We start from the raw sequence: 11,426 nt of genomic DNA, 5'->3' as shown, positions 1-11,426 counted from the left end.
GCAAAATCTTCTTCTTCTATGCTACTTCCGTCATTCTCTTCATTCACACCACAGTCATCGCCAAACCCGCCACGGCGTCTTTCCTTCGCCATGACGCCCCACTCCGTTCCTCGTGATCCTGCCGCCATCTTCACTATTCTCCGCGCCGGCTGTGCTGATTTAAATCTAGCGGTTCTTTTGTGTTTGTGTCGCAAGTTCAGTGACGCAGGTAGTGACGATTCTCTCCGGCCAATCCGTGATCAGCAGAGTTTACACGTCACGTTTTGGTAACGGTACGGTTCGCTTGGAACCCCAACCGAGGTGGTACTAAAAAAAGTACCAGGTACCAGGTACTGTACCCAGTGGAAAACCCCCCAAAAGTGAACCGTCCGGAGCCGTACCGTGCCGTACCATGCAGTGGAAAAGCGCCAATAGACAACTGACTGCATTCTTACTAAATGTCTTTGAAAAACAGCACATTACCACAAGCCAAGTCAACAGGACCAGATGCATCTGTTCGTGGTGCACTCCAAAATGATGGGGACCTCTAATTTCACACAGAGTTTGAGGAAAAACAGTCTACATTTTTGGAATAGATAAAAATGTCTAGACATACACAGTTGTGAAACATGGGAAACTTCACCCTCAAAATGAGGAGTCAAAAAAATGCCATGGAGAAATATACAAATTAGTCATTGACTCATCAATAACTCCATAAATAAACACACAGTATTCGAGAACCTAAATAAGGTTGTTGTTTTTTTTTTTAATCCAAATTGTAGTCTTCAAAGACTACTTGCCCTTCTGTGTCTGAAAGTACACATAAAGGTCTATTTGTGGCCTAATAAACAGAAAACTTGTACTTGAGTATTGTACAGAATAGTGGCATATAATTCACATAACGGATGCATTATCCTCTGTGACCAAAGATAGAAAACAGGGCCCTCTCTAAAAGCCTTCAGATACCTGGCAAAAAGAACAAGACATCAATAGTGGTTACTATTAGACCTTGCCTGTTATCTGTACAAATGCACTAAAAAGGTAAGGATATAGAGTGGCCTGTGGCCTCTTCAGGTTTATCAGTTTGGCTCATTGTGTCATTTCATGGCCAAGTTTAGAGCATCGAGATGCAGCGGAGGACAGAACTAACTGCCGCTTGTTTGAATCCCTTGGCACACTTTTGAACAGTAAGAGTTTCACTGCCAGCTCTTCTCAAAAACACCAGTGTGGAGGGACAGAAGGGTCTCTGCTCAAGTGCAGAAGAAGAATTTATATTTTATCTCACACATTAATATTTTCCTGCTACACTGTAAAAAAAAAAAAATCCCCTGTCCAAAATGGACAATTCTCATATACAAACGGTGCACAGGGTCATACACACAAAGACAAAACACCATCAGGGAAAATGAAAAGAAACATAATTGTCGGTTCACTCTCCTTAACAAATTGTATGAATTGAGGTTTCATTTGTGTTGGTTACAAACATGTGGGACGATCTATGTAATTAAGTTTGATACTTTAGGGTTTGTTCAAATCTTTAACATTAAGTATGAACAATAGCTACTAATGATACTTGCATCACAAATAAAATCACAAGACTTTATTAATCTGAACAATGTAAATCAAGCACCACAAGCGACTGTCATGTACTGTAAGTATCGAACTCTAGTATCAATATCTGTATCTTTCAGGATTACAAAGTCACCTGTGCAAATGTTAAACAGATCTTTTTGAGAATCCTTGAATATTGCTTTATATAACTCGATGTGTTGTTGCTAAGAGCACTCAGTGTTAGGGCTGTCAAAATGACTGAAAAACTACATTCGAATTTTGTACTTAAATATGATCAAAATTCAAATTATATTCGAATTTAAAATGCATAATTTCAATTAGGGTGAAGAAAAGCTTTTGGCTTCTCTCCTGAGGCCACAAGAGGGCGCATCAAGAAAAATATTACTAATGCACGTTTATTCAAAGCATAAGATAAAATGACTATCTGTGAAAAAAGTGAATAATGTTTAAAATAATGTTTATAAACCAATTATAATTAATTAAGTTGCTTAAACAACTATAAACAAAACAGCATCATGTATGTATGCATAGTTTAATACAAAGGGCGGAAAGCCAATCACACAGAGTAAATTTTTCATTTAAAAACATGAGATGCAGTGGGATGGGGAAAAAACCCCACCATAAAGTCTCAATATGTTTTTTTCAAAGTTAAACTTGCATTAATTTTACATGGCTTTCTAAACATGCGGCTCTTTTGTGCGAGACGCGAGTGCAACGGTGATAGATATCCCTCTAGAAAATGCACGAAATATGTGTTCTGTGTGAACAGCTTGGTTTCAGTTTTGATGTAAACAAGATCTTCTCCGCATCGATGTTCTCTTTTTCCGCAGTATTTTTAATGAACAACGCAGCAGCGCCGCATCTAATGGCTTCAACTGGTTAGGCTAACAAAAACATTATAATGCAACGACACTTACATCACCATCACATCTCAAGTGCCACTGATAAGGCTGCCTCCAATGTTTTTGCATTCGAATGTGAATTTTTATTTTAAATTCGACGAATATTCGAAATAAATTTTTTTTTTTTACAGCCCTACTCAGTGTTGTTTTTCACTGTCTTGATTACAAGAGCCGGGTCAGAATGAGTAAAGTCTGCACTGACCCAGATAATCAGTGCCACAGCAAGTCAGTTAACTGTCTCTTTTCCCCAAATACACTCTCTCTCTCTCTCTCTCTCTCTCTCTCTCTCGTTGTGAGGAGAATCAGCATTAATCTGTCCCAGAGCAGATAACTCATTTTACACTGAACTGCAAGAACCCAGGAAGCAAACACATTAAACCATCAACAAAATGGTCCAGAGGTAGCTCATATGCATCTTGTGTGTCAGAGGATACTGCTTTTATCTTCATCAAAAAGATTCTAATTGCACTTTACTGGGTCAAAACGCAGTTGCATGCCGGGTTAATGAATTACAATACCTCTTGTCTCGTCCTCCCTCTCTATCTGTTACAAACACGCATAGTTATGTATCTGCATAATGTGGCCAGTGAAAGTAGACATATTTAATGTGCTAATCCACGAGAGCAGTGGGACAGATGCTTGTCATACAGACTTCTTGTGTCCCCTGTGCAGATGACCCATGTCTGCCCTCCCAACAACGTGGAGGTGGTTACGTCTTCATAGTAGAACTGTTTCCATCAATCTGCCTGCCTCCCTGCAGCCTATAACCATTCCAGTTCATTTAAAGGGGTTATAAATGAACTGTTTTTTAAATATTTGTATTATTATTTTTATAATGATAAATGATAATAAATGATGTCAGCAAGGTTTACTGCACCAAGAGGAATCATTATAAATTCTCTTTATAATATAACATATTATAAATATAATATAATATAATATAATATAATGCTCAGTGCTAAAAATGCTCAAAAACAATTTTTCTTAGTAAAAATACTAATTTTATGATATTTCCCCTTAAAAAAAAAATTGTCTCAGTAAATAAACGTAACTAAAACAGCGTACTTCCCACTAATCTATAAAATCTTATATAGATCAGTGGTACTTCCTCACTGACTGACTGCTTTTCCCATGCAGCAAATGTCAGTTTTATGGAGTAATGGAAATGTGCTGTCATCATGGGAGCTCTCAGTAAAAAAAACAAGGTCATCTTTAGCAGGGCTGGCATCAGTATGGCACACGAGCCGACTGACAGAACGGTTTTCTAGTGACTGACGCCATATGCCAAGTGTGTGTGTGCCAAGGCTGTATCTAAGGTAACCATGTATCCCTCTGGAGCCTTGTAGCAGTTTAGGGATGATAAATTATGCACCGCAGACTGGACTTGCTCACACTTACTCAGCTGTACATGCACAAAATGAAGAAAAAATACACTTTCTTGAAAAAGAAAAATCATTTAGATGTTCACAGTTTGCTGAGTGGTGATCTCAGAAGTTTTGATTATGCTACATCCTGTATGAGTCAGAACTTTTTGTCAAGAAAGCCCTTTTTGTTTATTAGTGAAATAATAACAAGTAGAATATGCAGATATTTGTAACAGAACACTAAATATTGTTTAAAGAACAAATGTCAACAACCAAGAACCATTGACCAAGACAGTGGCGTTTAATTAGCATTTCTATGAAGGTGCGTACGCACAATGTGGATAAGCTACAACAAGTAAAAATGTCAGCAGTGTGGATGCACTTCACTGTGACCAAAATGATGTTAGAATAGCAATATGTAAAATTTGTATGGCTGAAATATCAAGAGGTGGCTACATCACTACTGCATTGATTTAGGTGCATCACTACTAGTAAAAACCTGTACACCTCTACTCCTGAAAACCTATCCATTAGGAATCGCATTCATCTCAATGCCAGTTGCTTAGCATAGGACCCCTTGTTAGTATCTGATTTGAAATCCGCCACCTTTGCTCATTGCGGCTCAGATTTAGCCTCCAGACTGCAGTCAACACCACGGCCTCCTTCCTGATTCCTGCAGTGGCCATGCATTCTGTGCCGTACCATGTTACGTGATGTTTTGCCTGACCTCTCCTCTATATGACAGTCAGCTGCCAGAAAAATCAAAAACTGCTGCAACACTCCCTTTAGCACATTTCTGCTTGTCATGCTAGGCAGACTCCCGCTCCTTCTCAGCAGGAGCCAAGGGGCAGTCAATGAGCTCAACGTCGCCGATCCGCACGTCAGATGCATCACACTCTGATGTTTTTATTGAAATGCAGACTTGCTCGACGAATGATGTATAGAACTGCAGAACTGCATGAACAGATAAGGGCTGTTTGTTAATGGACCACAGAATCCATCAGACCATGTCAAAATACCTATGTGAAAGTCAATTCAAAGACAGACGGTTTTGATAATGAGTGATATAATGGCTGACAGTCACATTTTCTAAAGAACATCTGATCTTTCTTCACCGAGCAAACATTCTTTGCTATTTACACTTGACATTTTGCAAATATTTCAGAACAAGGTCTGACTCAAAGGTAATTTCTTGTTTGTCTAAATTTGTACCGAACCTTTTTGGAGATCAAGCACATTTGCAAGGATGAGGTCACTGGCATGTTAAGCTCATTTATTGTAGCTCATTCTTTCGCAATTTATTCCAGCACATTTTATCAGCAAAAAGCCAAATAAAGCATACTAGGAGGAGCATACTAGAACTGCACATGCTTAGCGAGTAACTTATTACAGATACTCTCTGTTGGGAGTATTGAAGCATAACTCTGTATGCTCAATTAGATCACCTTCTTTTCTGAAAGCAATACACAACCACAATGGGTAATTACAAGGGAAGCAGACAAGAGCTGTTTCAGACACAAACACATATAAAACTTCACAGGGGCCTTTGTCTCAGCGGCTTCATTCTGGGCTGCAACTGGACCAAGATGTCTACTGTTCCCTCCCACCTCTCAGTAAAAGAGACAACAAACAATGGGGTTGCCATGGTCAAATCAGAGCACTCTGCCTCAGCACGACAGCAGATTAGTCAGTGTGTCAGTTCTGCCTGAGACGAGTAGTAGCATTTCCTCCAAATGTCCTGCATTCTCACCAAAAGCACAATTGCTAATGCTTGCTAGGTGTGTTAAGATTAGATACAGCCATCAGTGTGCACTTTCTGGAAAATATTAACTGCAGAAACTTGCAATTTACATATCATTGGAAGACATGCAGAGGCAGCACTCTACTTGACATGTACAAACAGAGACAAGGAGTATTTCTTAGAAGAATTCTTTATACTATAATGTGGCTTTCAAGTGGGCATCTTCAAACAAATGATGTTAGATCTTTCCTCAGAGCTAACTGTAATTTACTTTGGTGACGAGGTCATTTTAGTGGATATACTGTATGAAGACTTGGTTTGATATTGTGTTATATAAATGCATGTAAAGGTACTACTGCATCTCACTCACCAGCCTCTCCATTTCTTGCTCCCTGAGTCGTTCTTCTCTTTGGCGCCGGTGGTACTCCAGAAGGTCATCCTCGTTGTCGCTGATCTCTGTGATGCTATTTTTCCGCTCCCTCATACCAGGGTGAGGCATCCGGAGGTCCCTGTGGCCCGCTGACATCTTTCTGTGGTTCCTGGGACTGGATTGGGGCGATGACCCAGGCAGAGAACCCAGGCTAAAGGCAGAAGAGAGTGAATTCCCAAAACTGCCCCTCCATCCATTGCCTTCCCCCATCAGTCTAGAAGTGGGTGAAGGACTACGAGCACGCATCCCACGAGGGCTGAATGGTTCTTCTGTAGGAGACCCTGCTTTCCGCCTGAGTCTGGGACTCTCTGGCACCATTCTTGGGGATGGACTCTCTGGAGTCCGCAGGGTTCCTGGTAGAGCTCCAGGGAGCACAGGAACCCCCTTGCGAGCTATGGAGGGGCTAAGAGGGGGAAGCTCCCTCATGCTACTCCCTTCAAGGTTCCTGCGGGCCAGCCGCGGACTTTCTGGAGGCTGCAATGTGCGAGGATGCGGGTGTGGAGGTCCACCCTGAATGATGTGGACAATGGGGTCCAAAGGGGGCTGGAAAGATCGTGAGGGTGGGGAGAGTTGGTTAGAGGGGCTAGAGGTCAAGGAGCGATCTGGCTGAGGCTGCTCCCGGAAAGGACTTGAGGGCCGATCCTGTAGAACAATGGCAGTTTTGGTTCTAAGGCTAGAAGGTGAGGAGGATGGGGATGCAGTGGAGAATTTGGGGGTCAGTCTGGGACTGCCTGGAACTGGAACCCGACTGACAGATGGGTAATCAGTCGGAGCAGTAGAGATGGAGACTGAGGGCAGAATGTGAGTCTGTATGGGGCTGTCTGGGGTTTTAGCCACCGAGCTGTCTTGGTTCAACCCCCTACGACTTGGCTTTGGGCTTGGCGGTGCTTCTAAAAGAGCCTTTCGCTGGAGTCTGGGACTCTCAGGCACCTTTGACCCACTGTTACCACCTGAATAGCTTGGCAGTATGGTCCGTGGCTGAGGTATGGGTGGCTGGCTGGTGTAATTGTAACTAGAAGACCTCACTGGTACAGGAGGAAGCGTGTGAAGCTGGTCCTGACAACCACTCGGAGAAATACTGGTGTAGCTGCCACTGCTGTCAGCTGATGGGGATGAGAGAGGAGAGAAAGGAGGGGAGGTATTCTCATAACTGGAGCCCACAGACATAGCACCAGGGCTCATTGGGGGTGAGAGAAGGAAGCGCCCCCCTCCATTTAACATGGGGGACAAGGGAGACTGGGAGATGGGCTGACCAGAGGGCTTCTTTGACTCGGAGGAAGAGAGCTGAGGGTCATCCATGACTAATGAGTCCATAATGTCCTGAAGGTCTTTCTCAATGGAACTGACGATGGCACTGTGCTCAGGGCGCACTCTCTCGTTGGAGACCAAGTGAGATTTTGGCACTCCTGACAAGTGGTTCCCATTAACCAGGTTCTCGGAATCTGAAGGAAAAGATAACAGTCATAAGCCTTTGCCATACACAAAAATGAAAATCCATATCTTTTAGAACAGTTAGGGTGTAGCCGTAATTGATTAATAAACAAATCTTTCCTCTGAATCAGTGGAAATGGTTCACAAAACCATTCTGAATGATTTGTCCTCACATTAGATTGAAAGGTTTTTGAGTCAACAACTCACCAAATCACTGGAGAACAGTCTTTTTTATTTTTATTTTTTTAAATAATGGACAAGCTGGTAGTGAGTAGTTGGACAATATTTAAGGATTTGACTGATTGGGCTAAAAGGAAGTTACTTTAGTGGAATAGCAGAAATGTTACAAATAAAACATACTAGAAATATGTTAATGACTGTTAATGGTTTGTTGGTTTTTAATAAACAGCTTTTACAGAAGCTTCAGCCAATAAATTTAAGTGAATTTATACTTGTTTCATATATTATTTAGGTTTCAAATGACTTAAACTTAATAGAAAACCCATAATAAATCTGCCATACGTGCTTTCGTATATCTTTACTTGACCATGAATACCATGTCAAGATGTTAGGGACCATGTGATGACAACTACATGATGTAAAAAAAATGCTGAACTAGTTAACTGAAACAACTTGAAAGAATCGATTCTCAATAATGATTCAGAATTCCCATCACTAGCCAGATAGCCCAACAGAGTGCAGAAAACAGGAAAAGCACTTACGAGTAAGTGGATGCATTTGGCTTCTTCACCCCACCTAACCCCAACTATTATCCTCAGTACTACACCTGAGCTTTTAACGCAAGTACCTGCAGCTCCTTTGGCACTGCAGAGATGCATTTAATCCATTAGCCCCATTCAACAGCCTACAAGTTTAACACTGCTGCCAAACCCACAAAAGACGAATGCTCAAGTAGAAATAGTGGTTACCAAATGGAAATTCAGAGAGAAAGCCTGCCAGGCTCCAGCCTGAGAGGATAAACGTCAAATGAATATGTGCTCACTGCTCATATAGCTAAATCACAGACAGCCCTGCTGGTAATTCAATCTATCTCTCAGGCAACAGACCATCTCCAATGTAAATGGTTCATCTGCTAAGACAGACCTACAAAGTAAAAATGGTCATTATCTAAACCAGTGGTTTTCAAACTGGGGTCCGGGAAACCCCAGGGAGTCTGCAAGGGGGAGCTAGGGGACTGCAAAGTAATATTATGGTAATATTCTGCTTTGGAACAATTTTTACAGTGAAAAGCAATCCAGTTCAAATAAATCTGATTACATTAAAAATAAAATTTAACTGAAAGTTTAAACATATAACATTAGGATCCCTAGTACAGCAATCTTCATATTTGGAGGTCCTTGGCATCACAAAAGTTTGAAAACTTCTGGTCTAATCCACTATATTTAAAATAATGTCAAAATAAAGCCAAATTTATGATTTTTCCCTGTCAGTTCATCAGAACATTATTATTATTTTCATACAACACTCCAGATGTAAACGATTTAAACCTGTATCAAACTTATTACATAGGTGTTATGTATACATAAGACTGAATCTGAGTCAGTCACAGAACTGATTTCACAACATCCAAAACTTGATCAATCTTGCTCTTACCAGCTCAATGTTTGCGTTTCTATCCCACAAATCTCTACTGATTACAAAACACTCTCAGTTCAAACTCCTCACAAATAATGCATAAAACACAACCCCCTTTCTAAATGTTGTTATTTATTAATTTTTTATAGTCATCGTGGTTTAGAAATAAGTCAGAGCAGCTGACAGTTACTCTGGCTCAATTTTCCATTTAAATCCCACTGAACAAGAAACGGTTTCAAGAAAGCACAAGCACACCGATACAATGATTATAAAGACAGGCTAAATTAAATCTTTCATGTGACTGATACATGTCAGCTTGTCAAGTCGCGACTATAAAAGGATACATATGTTACATATAGTACGTCCGTATGCGATCTGACACATATACAGCTTCTATAACGACCAGTACTTACAGATGAGAACACGCCTGTGGAAACGCTAAGCCGCTGCGCTTGGTTTATAACCCAGAACCGAGCTCAGTTTCAAAAGTACGGCTCCCGCATTCCGGTTCGAGACCTAGGCCAGCTGTACCGGCCACACGGTACCCAGGCAGGAGTATAAAACGCCACAGATGAGATATTCCAGCCGGGCTTGGTGAGCCTGGCGCCGCTACACCATCGCCGAGTCCCCCTCCCTCCCCTGTCCACGGTGCTGATGTGACTGACTGCTGGCTGCACGGGGCGGGGTCTACATACTTAAAGCAACAGTGCACATTTTCAAGATAAATTCACATGGACACTGATGTGACTGTGAGTTTAAATAAAAAAAAATTTATTTTTTTGTCAAACTATTTTATATGAGAATTTCTAAACTGGCAGCTGATATGCTGTACATACTAGCTTAATATAATATAACATACAGTAATATATAATATAATGTAATGTAATATAATGTAATGTAATATAATATAATATTTATTTTAGTTGCCAAGTAATAACTGGGATAATGTAGACAGACAGAAATAAAAGCATATCTGTGACTATATCGCACACTTCTCTGAGTAATACTGAAATATCATCAAGAACATCAAGCAGACCTGCTGTGTGGGAATGAGGCAGCCGGATATTGGGAGCATATGAGGGGAACAGTGAGGAGGGGACTGGAGAGCAGGGTGGGTGGTGAAATAAATATAGATATTGTAAAAGATACCCCTCAACTTTAAATAAGCAGTGCATGGCCAACAAAGCTGTCTGGACTGGAAGAAAGATGGACAAGGAAATAGCTCTGGCACAGAGAATGTGTGAAGGGGGTTCTTTTCTCTATAAATCAGTCTATAAACAAATATCAGTTGCCAAAAGCACAAGGACAGCTTTATATACATGCTTTATGCACAAGAGTTTAAATGCACGCATCTTAAAAGGATGGTCCACCCAAAAAATCTGTAATAATTTACTCACCCTCGTGTCATTACAAACCTGTATGAGTTTCTTTCTTCTGAAGATATTTTGAAGAATGTTGATAACCGAACAGTTGCTGGTAGCCATTGTCTTCCATAGTATATTTCCCATACTATGGAAGTCAATGGCTACCAGCAACTGTTTGGAACAACTTGAGAGTGAGTAAATGATGACAGAATGTTCAAGAACTATTCCTTTAAGGTTCTTGTACAAAAGGCATGTACATAAAGCTGTCCATGTGCTTTTGGCATCTGGAATTTGTTTAAAGACTGATTTATAGTGTCTGAAAAATCTAAATTCTTTTAGCTATGTAGTTTTAGATCATTAAGGCACTTGGAAAATAAGAAAAATAAATATTGAACAGGAATGCAGCGGGTATGTTGTTTGCAAAGAATTTATTACCAGCTCAGGAAATATACTGCACCAGCTGTGTTTATATGCTATACTTGTCCTTTTCTGCCACACAACAGGAAAATTCAGGAAAACAACTCAATACATATTCTAAATGCTCTGTTTAAACATTGGCTTCTGTGTAGCACTGTGAGTGGGAGTGGAAGATGTAGAGCAGTCTGTCAGGAGACCCACAGGAATGAGCTCTTCATAAAAGTTGCATGGTGCAACTCGGGATCCAGGCAGGCTTGCATTGCTAACAGTTAGAAACGGAAATGCAGTAAGGGCCGGCTGAAAGCCGATACCTGTGCTACTGAAACAAACCTGGCCATTCAGCCATGTGGCAAGACCAAATCTGTATAAATGGCCCATTTGTAAATCTGTATCTGTTTCGTATAGTGCTCGCACAGGAAATACAGCTTGTTTCTTTGTTTTTTTCAACATGTTAACATACCTAAAACACATCTGTACGTAACAGAGTGAGTAATATGTCAGGGATGTCACATATTCTTCTGTATTGTGATTTAAGACAGTACATAAATAAGGTTTTGAGGTTCTACAGGAATGCATGTTCCACACAAATGACGTTCTGCACAGCACAGCCTTTGAGTGTGTTTTGGTAAG

The 11,426-nt window shown here is 40.7% G+C and overlaps 1 protein-coding gene across 1 annotated transcript in view; it reads right to left on the bottom strand.

Annotated features, from left to right (window-relative positions):
• LOC107659918 (pleckstrin homology-like domain family B member 1) overlaps positions 1-11,426 on the bottom strand; it is a 91,510-nt gene that overhangs the window by 50,295 nt on the left and 29,789 nt on the right. Inside the window, exon 6 of the mRNA XM_016449019.1 lies at positions 5,929-7,430. Coding sequence (XP_016304505.1) covers positions 5,929-7,430 — 1,502 coding nt within the window. The remainder of the gene's footprint in view (positions 1-5,928; positions 7,431-11,426) is intronic.

Source organism: Sinocyclocheilus anshuiensis, unplaced genomic scaffold, assembly GCF_001515605.1.
Source record: "Sinocyclocheilus anshuiensis isolate Anshui unplaced genomic scaffold, SAMN03320099.WGS_v1.1 scaffold1241, whole genome shotgun sequence".
Classification (NCBI taxonomy): domain Eukaryota; kingdom Metazoa; phylum Chordata; class Actinopteri; order Cypriniformes; family Cyprinidae; genus Sinocyclocheilus; species Sinocyclocheilus anshuiensis.
The sequence above is the reverse complement of the archived record's forward strand: the minus strand, read 5'-3'. Positions and strand labels throughout refer to the sequence as shown.